General features: G+C 30.2%; 3 protein-coding genes across 5 annotated transcripts in view; 1 reads left to right on the plus strand and 2 right to left on the minus strand.

Moving 5' to 3' along the window:
* The window catches only part of LOC115995485, a 3,905-nt gene extending 2,920 nt beyond the window's left edge, over positions 1-985 (plus strand). For all 3 annotated transcript variants that reach the window (XM_031120068.1, XM_031120069.1, XM_031120070.1), the window contains exons 3-4: positions 246-390; positions 524-985. In XM_031120068.1, coding sequence (XP_030975928.1) covers positions 246-390; positions 524-584 — 206 coding nt within the window. In that variant the 3' untranslated portion in view covers positions 585-985. The remainder of the gene's footprint in view (positions 1-245; positions 391-523) is intronic.
* A 1,758-nt stretch (positions 986-2,743) lies between these two features.
* On the minus strand, positions 2,744-3,909 carry LOC115995486 (cell wall / vacuolar inhibitor of fructosidase 1-like). Its single transcript, XM_031120071.1, has one exon. The coding sequence runs from the start codon at positions 3,641-3,643 to the stop codon at positions 3,089-3,091; it is 555 nt and encodes a 184-aa protein (XP_030975931.1). The 5' UTR covers positions 3,644-3,909; the 3' UTR covers positions 2,744-3,088.
* Positions 3,910-11,609: 7,700 nt separating this feature from the next.
* Positions 11,610-12,392, minus strand: LOC115993593 (cell wall / vacuolar inhibitor of fructosidase 1-like). Its single transcript, XM_031117529.1, has one exon. It carries the CDS (start codon positions 12,295-12,297, stop codon positions 11,761-11,763), a length of 537 nt encoding a protein of 178 aa, XP_030973389.1. The 5' UTR covers positions 12,298-12,392; the 3' UTR covers positions 11,610-11,760.
* Positions 12,393-15,989: the final 3,597 nt, after the last annotated feature.

Genomic DNA, 15,989 nt, shown 5'->3' on the forward strand with positions numbered 1-15,989 from the left:
AAAAAAAAAAAGAAAAAAAAGAAAAAGAAAAAAGATTTCCAAACTGTTTATGAGCAATGCATTCCTCCTGCAAGAGGCCATTGACGTTTTTGATAAAATCATTTTAAGGAGTGTTAGTTTTCATATATCTGTATTTGAAAGCAACGAATCTAAGCCACAATGTTCGGAAGGGTTTTATACATCTGTATTTGATTTTGTCCTTCCATTTTCTTGCTTTCTTATGATCTTGTCAATTCCTTTTGCAGGAATGTCATCTAAAACGAGTTCACCAGTAAGCTTCCAGGGTTCTCCTGTGTCAGCAAGAGCAACAGAGGGTGGTTTGATTTCAGTTCAGTACTATGCATTTCCATCTGCAAGTGAGCCTGATGGACCTGGTTCTGGGTCTCCTAAGTATGTCTACAATTCAAATTGGCTGTCAAAACTATGTTCCTTTTTATGTTTTGTTTTATAAGTTTGTCATACATAAGGACAATAGTGGTGTGGCAGTCAAGTAACAGTATTCTGTTATGGTTGTGCCTTGCAGTTTAGTAGAGCAGATTGCTGGATCAGATCTGTCGGAAAAGTTGACAAGAGTTGTGGGATGAAATGGGGCATTAGTGAAGAGAATTCCAAGTCTATACTGAAAATTTTTGGAGTCGCTCTTGCAGTTTTTCTGCAAACCATTTTTCCTTGCACTTTTCTTGCACGTGATCTTTTGAATCTGAAGTATTCGGGTAATTTATCCCTCATACTGTATATTCTTTGAAAATGGGGGGGGGGGGGGGGGGGTGAGTTTGATTACTGTACAAGTATTATTACTATTTCTATTGGTGATGCCAAATGCGTTTTATAAGTTGCCTCCTTAGCAACAAGCCAGGCTGAATTCTGTTCAATTTATTGGTTATTTTGTAAGGATATTTTATGAAACTCAGAGTTGGAGTAAGTTTTCTTTACAGCTTTGCCAAATTCAAGTGAATAACTCATTCTTGAATCCTGTTTTACTGAATTTACTGTTTGAAATTCCTATGAATGTAGCAAAGCCTTTGGATTTCATTTGTACATCTTACCTGGTCTTTTTTGTAGTACTTGGGGTTGTAATATGCTCCAGAAGATAAAAGCAAATTTCTCTTTTCTTCACCGTGTAAAATGGTGGATGCCAATGCCATTTTCTAGAGTGAAACAGTGTGCTTTCTCAATTATCAAAAAAAAAGAAACAGTGCACATTCTCAAAATCTCAGTTATTACAGTTTAGACCACTTTAGGTTTGGAAATGAGTTTTCCAGAGAATGGTTGTTTGCTGTGAATTTGATCAAAATAGAAAAAAAATGAACAATGTCATTGTTGAGGGAAATGCCCCTAAAGTTGTTAAACCAATCTAAAATCAGAGACAAGAGGGTGGTCTTAAGAGATATATAGACAATTTATTGAAGTCTCTGAAGGCAAAAAATGTGATATTGTTGTTCTACACCCCCAGTAACCTTCCTGTGGAGATTCATTGAGCCATTTTCTTTGATCTTTTAGTTTTCTTTGAACAATGAAAGTCCAGTTAGGTAAAAGAAAAATAAAAAGATGGTGTTTTGGTTATGCTTTATGATTCCAGTGAGTATGGTTGGGCAACCAACTGGTCAAAATGTATAATCAAGGAGCTCTTTAATGGTTTTCTTTGAGATTTTCTGTTGGTACTTAGAATCTTAGATACTGTGATCACTGATCACTGTGGTGGTATGTGAGTTGATAAGATCTTCACAGAATATTCCCAGGTCTTTCTCAATTCTACTTGGGAGACAGTTCGTTGGAATGGTCCATCAGTGGCAGAACCAGCTTGTACCATTTAATGCCACATGCTGAGCCACAAAATCTAACACGGGGCTTCACGTGCGAGCTAGCTTATTATTTGGTTAGTGCCACTCGAATTATTATTGTTATTTGGGAATTGATGAGGAATATAAAAAACTGTCAATAACATTTATTGTTTTATTATTTTTTTAATAAAATATTTCTAAAAATAGCTCTTAAATCAATGCCTTAAGCCTGAGGCATTAGTTAATATTTCCCTTACAAATAAAGGGTCTTAAATGGCTATACAGCCATCCAAAGCTTATATGAAAATCTCTTGGTTTTGTAATTCTACAACCCAAGTAGTTACTCTAGCAGTCTTTTTTTATTTTTTATTTTATTTTTATTGTGTCTTCTTTGTTCAAACCTCACAGGTTGTCTAAAAAAAAAGAAAAAAAAGAAATTATGTTATTATTAATGTTAGGTACAAAATTTACTTTCTTTCTGTTAAAAATTCATAGGTTTTGCATGATGGTTTTAGGTGTAATAGTTTGGTACTATGTACTGCACATCCAGCTCATAAATGTGGATATATGTGAAATGCGTGACTGTGATGACTTCAAAACTAGATCAGTTTGTACCCCTTTCGTGTGGACAAGTTTTGGTGGATAAAACTTAATTCCTGAAGAATTATACTTTATATTTCTCAATTCAATTTAATTACACGACAATACTATCTTTTTTTTAAAGATAATTAAATTAAATTAAATAATATAATTTATTAATATAATCACATGATTGAATTTAATTAAAGAACTTAAAATATGGTATCTCATTTTTTTAATTTATAAAAAATAATTTTTTAATTTATGACGTTTTCTTTTAATGATTATTTTTTATCATCAAATCAAAATATTAATTAATTTTAAGTATAAGTGGAGTTTGAATCCTAGACCTTTTATTTAACGCTAAGCACTTTATTGCAGGAATTCACCTTTGGACCCAACCTAGCACACTACACTCAATACCTCCGCAAGCTGGGTCAGGGTTTTCACGTTGAAAAGGTAAAGCTAACAACAAGGCCCAAACCCATTCCACCCAGGCCCCAGCTCCTTACAACAGTCAATGCCCTTGTTCTATGAGTATTCCACAAAAGAACATTAAATCCAATAACGACAGTACTAAATTTATGGTTGAGACTGCAAAGTATAAAACTATCTAGACAAATCTTAAAGGTTCAGAACAATACAATAATTGTAGAATATGAGGTTTTAAACAAATTAGTACATGACATTCAAGCCCTCAAAACGAAGAAAGAGAATGAACCAGGTCACTAACCCTTCAGCAATATATTGACAATGTCTACAGCCACATCAGAGAGGCCATCCACAAGATTGTTCCAATCAGTCAGTGGTGACTGGATTGAGCCTGAGAATTTCTTTTCACATGTATCTGCTTCCTTTGCAGCATCTGATATACCATAGTTGGCAAACCTGTAATGACCTTTACTCAGAGCATCTATAGCTTGTGGGAGAGTGTACTTCACCACAGGGATGTATAATTCTGCACAATAAGTCAAAGATCTCTCTAGCTCTGGTTCTGGGGATTGCTTAATCAGGCCCTCTATGTAATTCAGTGTATCAGTTACATTTGCCAATAGAATATCAGCCATTATCTGGGCTAGGCCTTTGACATCTGCAGTGGCGCTTTGAGGGTTTGATTGCAAAGATGAGAGGCAAAGGTCATAATGGGATGTTTTCTTGCATGTGTGTTCTATCAAATTGCCACTTTCATCATCCAATGGAAAGATGGAGCATTGAATTAATGGTACATGAAGAAGAAGAAGAAGCATAAGAAAGATAGAGGTTGGAGAGATTGAATTCTTCATTTTTTTGTGGAACTAAAAAAAAAAAGTAAAATTGATGGACTAGAATGGAGGTTGCTAAGGTACTTGTTGAGCTGATGATATATAATATGGGAAGATTGGGCTCTTTATGTTAAGAGATGGAACTTTGTTGGATTTGCTTTTTGTATGGCAATATATACATGTTGCCATCAAAAGGTACTGGTGCAAATAAGGTCTCCTTTATGGGTAGTTTTCTGCTACCATGTTTTGTAAGTTTCCAGTTTCATATTGAATTTGTGTCTACATCATATGTATTACAGTATTGGGTGAAGCCGCTTGCATCACTCATTTGGTCTTTGATAAAAATCCTCTTTCCTAATGTTTATTTCATTTTATACTTTTTATTTTATTATATTTTTTAATAATTCAATACTTCCAACGAAGGAGGAGAATCTGAATCTTGAATGTCCAAGACATCTAGGAGGTACCAATCAATGAAGGAAGGCTCTTAGCCATTTATACTTTACCAATTATAATTTGTCACATAGTTTTAATTTTAATGGACTCTAAATTAGAATGCTTTTACTGTGGGAGGGGAGATTTCTGTTCCGAAGTTGATAATTTTGTAGTTTAGTAAACCTTTATTAAATCCCTTGATTTGCGGTGTTGAATTTGAAAAAATGCCAGCAAGTCACATGTTTTTTTTTTTTTTTGAGAATGTGCAAGTCACATGTTGAGAAAAGAAAAAAGAAACCCAACTTTAATCTAAACATTTACAAGTGTCATAAAACTACAGGCAGTAACTAAGACTTTTATGTACAGATATTTGTATTAAAAAAAAAATCTTTCATAATTCACAAAGCTCTTTCGCTTTTAGTGAAAAGCAACTTGCCATAGCACAAAGCTTAGACCTCTCAAATATTTCTATTAAAAGAAAAAGAGTGATGATGGAGATGTTATAAATTTTGTTATTTAAATGTTACACGTGTTATTAATCACAAAAAATATAAATAATTATTTATTATGTTGTTAATGTGATGCTAATCATATTTATTATTACGTCAATTAATAAATCTTTTAAAATAAAATTGATAGTAGTTTTAATATTTTTTGGGAAAAAAATTTCTTGAAGTTACTGTAGCCTCTCTTTTTCAATTAATTATGTTATGTTTGAGAACTAATTGGTACCCAAATTTTGTGACATATTAGGGGTTAAAAAAAAAAATACTTGAGCTAATTAATTTTGTTAATCATTCTGAATCTCTGATTTTCCCTATAAAAAAAAAAAAAAAAAAATTCTGAATCTCTGATTAAGTGTAGCACAGGGAAGTCCTTCTACGGCTCTGGAGCAGGAACACCCTTCAGGCCTTCACTTCATATAATAGACAACAAAACAAAAATACTCAGATCCATTTCAGTAAAAAAGACGGAGGAAGTTTCCTTTATATAGCCTGAATGTCCTTACTCAATTTAATTCTTTTTTTTTTTTTGAGAAGGAAAAAAAAAAAATTCCAAAGTGTATTTTTTATTCATACTCATTCTAAAGTTTAAAAGCTTGTTTGATAATGTTGTTTTAATAACGTTGTTTAAGTGTTTTCAAAATACGTGTGTAAAAAAATATGATGAAAATACGTGTTGTGTTGTTTAAATAACAAAAACTATTGTTCAAATAATGTTACCAAGAAAGGCCCCAAATTATTCTACGTTCAATCAATTTAGCCGTACCCAATTTTTCTTCTACAACTTTTTCTTTCAGATCAGTTTTCGGTTGAAATTAATGTCCACATCAGTACCTCTTAGTTTTCTTCTTAATGGCTACAAATGGCCACGGGCTACTAGATGACTGCTCTAGTCGGCTATAATTTTGTCCCAAACGTAAAATTTGGCACACTCAAAATCTGTGGTTGGAAGTTTTTAAGGATATTTTTTGAAAAGGTACTATTTCAAAATATATTGTGTTATAGGCGAAAATTGAACCCTAAATTTTTTATTTGACAGGTGGGAATTGATCTTTAAATTTTATATTTTTTGAGAAGGTATTATTTCGAAACATATGGTGTTATAAATAGGAATTGAACCATAAATTTTTTATTTGATGTTACTCCCAACCAATGATAGAACTATTAGAATGTGAGGGTCACTTTTTGTCTGTGGACCAACCATGGAGCTTTAAACTATATTTTAAAAGGCTTGGTACATATATATGGGCTGCTTATTCCCCATTCACATTTGCTTATTCCCCTTTCACATTATGCACATTTGGAAGCTACTCAAGGAGACCACAGATATTTTCTTACTTCAAATACCACTTAGATGAAAAAAGGGGGCTGTAACGTCTCAATTCCTGGGGGCCATTACCGCTTTTGATTAATCAATTCTGTGGTTAATGAAATACAAGAAAAGGTTAGGAGAATATTGCTGGTACAATATTAATTATCTTATCTATTCGATTTGTATACATCATCTCTTTCATAACATGTGAATCCTACGATTGTGACATAACATGTGAATCATACAATTGTGATAAAGACGAGACACTTTATTTTCTGAAGTAAAACCAAAAGTCACATGAAATGTATGCAGTGGTACTTCACAATAACATCCTTATCTTGTAAAAAACTTTTTGGGAGGCTGATCCATGCAACAATTAATACATCATTGTCTGTTGAGTTATAGTGACCCTCTAGAATATTACAACGTACCGAGTTGGCCTCCAAGGAAGTTAACCCTGGCCAAATTAATTTGGGGCTGCAAAATTACTTGAGACCATTCTAAATTAAAATAAGTAAATAAATAACATTCACATGAACATTAACTATTAAGCGATGTTTTGATATAATAAAATCAACAAAAGAAATAATCTGTTTGTTTATATTGTGTTTATTGGTTAGGAATTACTCATTTTGTAATTTTTTTTAAATTCAAAATTCCACTTACAATTTATTGAAAATATTTTTAGGGTACATTTGGTACACTATAATAATTATTACATGATTATTACGTGGGAATAGAAATAAGTTTTACAAAGAGTACATTAAAGATGAATAGTTATTATATTCATTTTAAAGAGGAATAGCCATTCTTCAATTTAAAGAATAATTATTTTTTTGCACCTAAAGAATAGTTATTCCAATGTAATAACTAATCCATGTAATAAAGATGCAACCAAATGACCTGATTGATATTACACATAAATAACTATTCCATTACAGGAGCTATTATAGCATACCAAACGTACCCTAAGTTGGAATGTAATAAGTATTACTATTCATTAGTTAAGTTTGGTGATCATTTAGGAATAGAATTCTGAATATGCATCAACAATTTAGTAGAGTATAAAAAGAAGGTGTAATTAAATTATTTTTAAGTCAAATTTCCTAAAATACACTTATTTTAGGGTGTTCAAAATAGAGCTATTAATTATCAAAAAGGAAAATTTATTTTCTTTCATTTTGAAGATGTGGCAACTAATGGCTTTTTAGGAAATTTTTTAAAAAGTTATTATATAAGGTAAAAGAATAGATATTCAGTACTTTTGATAAGGAATATTTATTCCTCATTTTAAAAAATAACTATTTATAAGGAATAACTATTCATTGTAACTAGTCTCTGAGCACACGCTCACACGCGTGCTCAGAGGCTCTTCTATTTTTTGGGTAATGGTTAATTTAGAGCATTTATTATAATTTAGGATTACTACATTCTCTAATCACAAAAAAAAAAAAAAAAATCTAGGGGTGTGATGAAAAAATTATTTCACCACACGTAATATTCATCACACTCCTAAGGTTTTTTTTTTTTTTGGTGATTGGAGAATGTAGTAATCCCAAATTATAATAAATGCTTTAAATTAACCCATACCCAAAAAATAGAAGAGTTAGTATTCCGTAATTATTATCTATTTTGCCAATTTTATTTATGTAGTAATCAACGTGTTATTGATTAGAAGATGATGCTATAATTTAGTATTAACCTTTAGGGGAGGAAAAAAAAGATCCATTGAATAAATCATATAAATAGTGTATATATTAAAAATGCATAATGAAATTGTAACCATAAAACTACTTACAAAATACATGTGATGATCTTCACAAAAACTATTATGAAAAAGTTAATGGACCAATGTAGGAAATTGAAATATTTACATAAGATAAAACTGTAAAATAATTCACTATATCTGAAACATGAAATAAGTGAGCATACTCAAGAGGAGCATATACCCTCGAGGGAAGCAAAGACTTCTGGACACCTAGGTGCGGTTTGGATAGGTGACGTTTGCGTTTGCGTTGCGTTTTGCTCCTTTTGTTTGTTTTTTTCTTTTTTTTTTTTCCACGCATTTTTAGCTGAAACGGCTACTGTTTATGCACACCGAAATTTTTGACTTTTCAGCGCATCAGTGAATTCCGTGCACTGTTCATAAGACTCACAAACTTCACTTTTCTACAACTTTTTTATTAAAAATGGATTCCACAATACTATTCACACATTTAAAAATTATTTTACTATAGTATTTTTAATTTTCAGTTTTTAATTTTAGCAAAATAAGTTTTATCCAAACAGATCTTTAATTTGTTAAAAAAGAAAAGAAAAAGATAATGGGTTGGATTTAGAATCTTAGATGGATCAGGATTCAGATGGGACAGAAAGAAGTGAGTATTTATGAGTGAGGGAAGGTGAGCCGTTGGATTTGATGGGAGCGTTACGATGGGGGGTTGGTTTTCTGTGGGTCCCATTAAGCTTGGTGGCAAGGCATTTTTATCGTGTAGTTGATTATGCTGTTAACATAGATGCATCCGTTTTTTTCTTTTTGGTGTGTTGTTTTATTTGTCACAGTTATCAAGTTATATTTAATCTTAAAATGTAGTGTTTTAATCCTAAAATTCAGTCTTGAATTATATATTCATAACAAAAACAAAAAAAAAAGCTTATATTTAAAATTTAGCGACTGCTATTTTTTTTCCTTTTACGGAAATAGACTTGGATATTTGTTGTTTAGCTTTTATTTTTTATTTTTTTATTTTAAATTTTGGTGTTGTTGTTGTTGTTCTTTTATATTTATTTATGACAGTTATCAAGTTAAATATAATCCTAAAATATAGTGTTTAATCCTAAAATTTAGTAATATAGTACACATCCATAATAAAAAGTTAAAAATGGTTTATATTTATTTATGACAGTTATCAAGTTAAATTTAATCCTAAAATGTAGTGTTTTAATCCTAAAATTTAGTAATATAGTACACATCCATAATAAAAAATTAAAAAGAGTTTATATTTAAAATTTAGCAACTACCTTTTTTTTTTTCTTCTTTTACGGTAAAAGGCTCACAGTTTTTTTTGTTTATTTATTTATTTATTTTTTTGTGTTAAAGGAAAGGCTCACAGTTATCAATTTTTGTTTAATCCAAAATTTTAGTTTTTTAGTCCTAAAAGTTAGCCACTTATTACACATCCATAACAAAAGTTAAAAAGTACTAAAATTTAAAATTCATCATCTACCTTTAAATTTGAGAAAAGGTATGTAATTTTTTTTATGGAATAGTAAATTAATAATTATTAAAAAAAATGTAAATTGAATTTCACATAAAATTATACAAATGATAAATATAGTTTCTGTTACAATAAAAAAAAAAAATTACAACAATTTCTTAGATAACAACTCCTTCATGTGTGGTTTGAATCTCATTTGAACTTATCTAATATTCTATTCCAATGCCTCCCCAATGCAATCCAATAAATTTGTGCATACGTGATACGTCAACCTAAAAGAGATAAAAGAGTTAGGGTTAAATATAAGGTTATCATTATTTTGAATAAAATAAATATATTAAATATTTTTTTTTAAAAGAGTAAATTTTAATTAACAATGGCTTTGAATGACACTTTTTGTCCACACACACTTTGCATGACTCTGAATGGCTTTGGGTAAATAAAAAGTTTTTGTGATTTTTTTGTTAAATGAAGGAAAACAAAGAAAAAGCTTTATATCCGGTTCCTTAAAAAAAAAAAAAATCCTTGAAAAAAAAAAATAAAAGAAAATTCCTATTAAAAAAAACAGTTTGTGTTTTGAGGGATTACAAACCCAAAACACGTTCCAGTTCTACAACTTACACGGCAAACAAAGTTAAATAAATTTTTTTTTTTAAAAAAAATCACTTTTAAAGAAAACAAAAGTTAAATTAAAAACACATCCCCAGCAAATTGTGTCCCCAAAACCAAGAACCATTTGTTCCATTTTAAGAAGTAAGTTGAAACACCACAAACAAAAGTGCCCACAAATATGAGAATCAAGCACCATATTTTCACCAATACCAATAAACTACCAAGTAGCGTAACTCCCTTTAAAATATATATATAAAAGAAAATTTCTATATAAAAAAAAAAATTGTGTGTGTTTGATTCTATGCCAAAATAAATAGAAAGAACCCTTACCAATATACTTTCTCAAGCAAAGTAGCTAGTTCAAGCACAAACGGGTAATAAGCAATCGTCAAACACCCTTGAATACTTTGTAGCCATGGCAGGTAAGAATTAAAAGAAAGTCAGTGATAAACAAAACAAAAGAAAAGAAATAAAAATTTGCAAAAGGTACAACCTAAAAAACTGTTGGAGCTTTTAACAAAGTCTGTTTAAATTGTTTAGAAACCAAATCTGAAAATAGAAGAAGAAGAAAGAAGAGGATTTAGAGTAAAACTGAATATCTTTAATCTAAAGAAGAATGAGAGAAACTGGCAAAGTGTACGTGAGTTTGTGGGTTTTAAAGTGGGTTTTAAAGTATAGGAGTTTTATTTTACATATTTATCTTCGTTAGTTGAAAACTTGTAAGTGGGTACGATGAGAAGTTGGAATAAAAAAAAAAGCTGGAATTCATTTGAAAAAAAAATACCACGCTTCAATTATTTTTTTATTAAAATTTCAATAACAAAATTCGGTGCTTGAATTTAGGAGAAGTTTGTTGTAGTTAGTGACCATTGTTACTGGGCTGTTAGTAGTATTTAGTAGGCAATTATTGCAAGGAGCACGTGGAGAGTTTTCCTGATAGAGTTTTTTTTTGGATAAGGATAAGGAAGAAAAAAAAAAGTAAGAGTTTTTATTTATTTTTTATTTTTTATTTAAAAAAAAAACCAAATTAACGTGAAGGAGAGGGGAAAAAAAAGGAAAAAAAGATCTTGCAAAAAAGAATTTTTTTAATGATGGGATAAGGATAATAATTATAAAAAAAGGGATAAGAATAAGAGTTTTTTCCCCCATAAAAAGAAGTAAGGCTTTTTTAAAAAAGCAACTTAACGTGTAGGAGAGGGAAAAAAAGAGGAGATCCTGCAAAAGAGATTAAAAAAAAAAAAAAAAAAAGAAGAAGAAGAGGATAGTTGGTTGCCAGATTTTGATAGGAGTGTTTGTAGCAAATTTGAAGTTTAGTGGATGTGAAGTTATTTTGTAGTGGGTTGTTTAAAAGTTAGAAATATAATTTTACTTGATTGTTCTCCAAAAAAAAAATCCGATTCAAACAGAAGCAGCCCCTTGAATAGTAGTATAGAATAAAAACAAAACCAAACAACCGAATAGTTATGTCATAGGAAAATCTATTAGATTATAATATTTATTATAGTCTACCGAACGTGACTTAGTAAGATAGAAACCTCAAATACAACTCATGTGAATTATGATTTTTCCTTTTACGGTAACCCGTGCAATGCACAAAGAAAATAAATTAATAAATATGAAAATTTTACTTTTTTATTTTATTTTTTTGTCTAATTATGAAATATAATAATTATGGTAACTATTAATAAATATTTATTATGTTTGAGTTTGTTTATAAATTATATACTCTACTATTTGAAGAAAATATCATTTAGTAAAATTTTAATAGAGGTTTTAAATATAAAATATAAATGGGTTGCCTTCAAAATATGAAATTAGACAATCTACTATTTAGAGAAAATATTGTTTTGATTTTGATTCACATGTTTTATATATTCCTGAATCCAAAAAATAATTTGGTTCATTCTGAGGCCTCTCAAAAGATTAAATTTTGGTTTCGCAGCTGGGCAAAAGACATACTAAAAGATTTAAATTTGATTTTCGAAAGTACATGATTATAGATTTACATGACATCCCATGAATCTTGATAATACAAATAGAGAAATGCATAAAAGCTACTTAAAGCAATAGCTTGACAATGGCCTCAGTAACTCTTGCGACATTGTTCACATTTGTGTTGTCAACAGTCAGTGGTGAATTGCCTGAGAAACCTTCTTCACATAAAGTGGCCTCTTTGGCAGCATCGAGTGTACTATCATCGGCAAACTTAGGATCGCCCTTAGTTAAAGCTTCTTTGGACACTGGAACATCAGCAGTTATAATGCCATTATAGTACATATCAGCACAAGAAAGTAATGCTTTCTTTATCTTAGGACTTGGGCTATGATGAAGAAGGCTATTGATGCGGATTAGAGTTCGAGTTGCCGTGGTGTTGAGTACTTTAACCATTATGAGAGCTAGCCCTGTAACATCTGCTGTGGCACTTTTAGGATCTGATTTAAGGGAAGAGATGCAAAGACGGTAGTTTGGTGTTTTCTTGCATGTTTGCTCAATCAAATTGTCATCATTGGAACTCAGTTTGGCACATTGACTTGATGATAGAAATATGATTTGAAAGACAACATAAACAAGAACTATGAACACCAAAGTTCTCATCTTTGTAGAAGAAAAAGATGTTTATCCTTAGTGGGATAGAGAATATTGTGTGGAGCTTACGCTTAAATGTACAAGCTCTTTTATAGGGAATTTGAAATTTGATATATAACTGAAATTTCAAAATAAATGTCACCAAATAGTTATCCTAACTAATTAATTTCCATGTATATGACAATTTTTACTATTATTGTATTGATACAATTACAACTAAATGACCTATTAAAAAGGTAAACAATATTAATAAAATAGAATTATCTATAACATAAATTCATAAGATACATTATATCTTTGTTCCAATAAACTTTAACTCCTTTCCATGTGTAAAATGTATCCTGAATTCATGATGCTTTTTTTGTTTGTTATTATTGTTTTATGGCTTTTGTTAACGGGTGCTGCACAACACCCATTAAGTCAGCAAGATTTTACTAAAATAGCCCTACTTTAATCGGAAAATCAAGAAAAACACCACCAACTTAGAGTATCACCAGCAATCTCTTCAAATTTTTGTCTGTTTAGAGAGTGAACAGTTCATTTTACCTTTTACCTACTTACTTTTTAAAATACATTTTCCAACAGACTCTCAATCTTTTTCTCTATCCCATTTAAATATTATTTCTTCATTCTTTCTTTAATATTTATTTTTCAATATTCTTTCATTCATCTAATTTTAATGAGAAGTACTATATTCTTAACATTTTACAATATTTTCACAATAAATCATATGTGATAAGTTATTACTAATTTTAATTTGAACACATTACTTAAATATATTTTTTTCATCAGTATTAGTTAATAACAACCCACCACTTAAGATTTATTGTGAAAATATTGTAATAGTATTTTTCAATTTTAATTCCTTATTCTTTATTTTATTTTTCCCTTATCTTCTTTTTTTTTTTTTTTTTTTCCTCCTCCAGACCTTTCCCTTATCTCTATCTACACTTTACTTTTTTTCCTTTTTATCTAAAACACTTTGTCTGGAGCTCTATCCTCTTATCTTCACTTTTCTTTTTTCTTTTCTTCTCCTTTTCGTCTCTAGCACTTCGTTTGGAGCTCTATCTTCAATCTTCACTTTTCTTTTTGTCTTTTCTTCTCTAGCACTACGTATACTCCAAAGGATTCAAGAAGCACCACTACATGTCCTCCTCCCACCGAGGCTCAGATGGGTCAACTTTGCTCTTTTTTTTTCTTTTTTCTTTTTGTTTCTAATTTGATTAGTTTTAAAATTGTGATTTGAGTTTGTTTTTTGATTGAGAGCTCCATCAATTTTGTGCTTCACCATTGTTTTTTGATGAGAAGCAAAGAGAGTTTTTTCTAAAGAGACGCAAGAGAGAGAGGGAGTGTAGAAGAAACAGAAATGGAGGAAAGAGAAAAAAGTCTTTTTTTAATTCAACCAGTATTATTTTAAGGGGAAATATTCTTTAGATATGCTACAGTGACTGCTACAGTGCTCTCTAGACCTGGAGAGCTACTGTAGCAAATCTAAAAAAAAAAAAAAATTGGAGTTAGAGAGGTTGTTGCCTTGTTGGAGGTGTTTTTTGAGTGAACAGTAGTTTTTCTCTCCAAAATTTAGAGATAGCCAACCTGCTGGTTATGCACTTAATGATGCTTGTTAGAGGCAGAGAAACAACAAATATGACCTACTTTTACTTAAATACCTTTCAACCATTTTTACCATCTTTTTATCTCCACCCCATCCTATGGTTTCTCCATTCATCTTTATCTTTTGATTTTTTTTTTCCCCTCTCTTATATGGCTACAACATCTGGGTGGAACCTAGTTTTTTTTTTTTTTAAATTAAATTATTATTATTATTATTATTATTATGCTTTAGCCTCCAAAAAGGAACTTTTAAAAAAAGAAATAATTGGACCCCTAAAATCAAATACTCATGAGATGGAACATTAAAAGAAAAAAAATATCTAAAAAAAATTAAGATTACATGGATAAAATTAGTGCCATAGTAAAAAATGTTTTTCAAAAGAAACTTATATATTTAATCTCTTATAAACATATATGGCTTTGGTTGGATTGGGTCGAGGGGTTATACTTAGGGGTGTTTACTAAACTGCACAAACTGCAAAAATCACACCAAAATCACACGAAAAATGGTATAACTGTACCGCACTGCAAGTAACAGTGCACCGCACTACATGGTGCAATGTAGTTTGTGGTTTTACAATAAGAAAACTGCACTACACCACACTCTCTCTATATATTAATATATTTATTTTTTTAATATTAAATATATGATTAATAGTTTAATAATCCTAGTTTTCAAAAAAAATTTTTAATATCCCTAACAATTGAATAGGAAATTTAGCCCAAAATAAAGAAAAACTAGCTCAATAGTTTAAAATTTGGCCCAAAACAAAGGGAAAAATTAGTTTTGGGATGGGTAGGAAAAGCCCAAAATTGAAAAATATATCGGCTTCAAACTGCATCTTATACACCGCATCGCACATGTGATAGCAAAAACGAGGTGCGGTGCAGTTATGGTTCTGGCTAAATTCTAAACTGCATCGCACATGTGATTACAAAAATGAGATGCGGTGCGGTTATGGTTTTGACTAAACTGCACAACAAAGTGAAATACTAAAAATGGCTCAATACCGCATCGCACCGCGAACACCCTTAGTTATACTTATATATGGTTAATCTCTTGTAAGAGTTTGGACTTTCATCAACTATTTAAGCACTCTTTTTTCAATATATATATATTATTACAATTCACATGATATGCCTAAATATATTCCAAATTTCTAAATTCATCAAAATTAATTCTCAAATATACAAAAATAAATCAAACTTAAAATTTAAAATACAACAATTAAATAAACTCAAACAAATGGTGGGTTACTTTGGGTCAGACGAATTGAAAAAAATTATCAATTCGAACTTGACACAACCCAAGACATAGATTAGGTAATTCCTATATATTTCTTTTACTTTGCCTTTTAATTGTAACTAGGAAGAAAAACTATGTATTTTCTCTTATTTATGTTCATTTGTTTAACAAATAAACTAAAATCAAACCAAATTTAAGCTTGACTATTAAACAAGCTATGCTCAAACATAATAATATGTCCGCGAACATGATTAAAGATTTATAGTTTATCATAATTAATAATTTCATTCATAGTAAAATTCATTGATTTGTGATGGGGTAAAAAAATGTAGTCAATGGTTTTACTATATATGAGAAAGACTAAAGTGAAAAATACACCTTTAAAGTTTGGGGTCTTTTAATTTTGCTCCCTAAAGTTGGGCTATTTTAGTAAGATGACTAAGATTATGCTTCATGCATTTTTCAAGATTGTAAGTAGGATCAGTAAAATATAACCAATCTTACATTCAAGAAAGGTCCTACTAAATGGGCACCTAATTCTGTCGAAAGTTTAACCCAAAATTGACAATGTATAGCAAACAAAGGCTAATGGTGTTAGGAATTGTCCCCCTTAAGCCCCTAGCCTCACCCATGTTTGAGGGAATAGTCAAGTACTCGAGAAGTTTTGCACGCCTATGTTCATAAAAGAAAAAAAAGAAGAAGAAGAAGAAAAAACACTACTTGAATTTGTTATACTAATTTGAATATGAATTGAATATTTGCTTTGTCTAAGGGGTGAAACTCTTGACTTTTTAAATTTCTCCCCTTTATTTTTAATAAATTCAATAGAATTGCCCCTCTTCAT

The sequence above is a fragment of the Quercus lobata genome, chromosome 6, assembly GCF_001633185.2.
Source record: "Quercus lobata isolate SW786 chromosome 6, ValleyOak3.0 Primary Assembly, whole genome shotgun sequence".
NCBI classification, from domain to species: domain Eukaryota; kingdom Viridiplantae; phylum Streptophyta; class Magnoliopsida; order Fagales; family Fagaceae; genus Quercus; species Quercus lobata.

What these genes read in the sequence shown, in the direction of transcription:
- LOC115995486 (XM_031120071.1), bottom strand. Translation starts at nt 3,643, where the DNA reads ATGAAGAATTCAATCTCTCCAACCTCTATCTTTCTTATGCTTCTTCTT.
- LOC115993593 (XM_031117529.1), bottom strand. Translation starts at nt 12,297, where the DNA reads ATGAGAACTTTGGTGTTCATAGTTCTTGTTTATGTTGTCTTTCAAATC.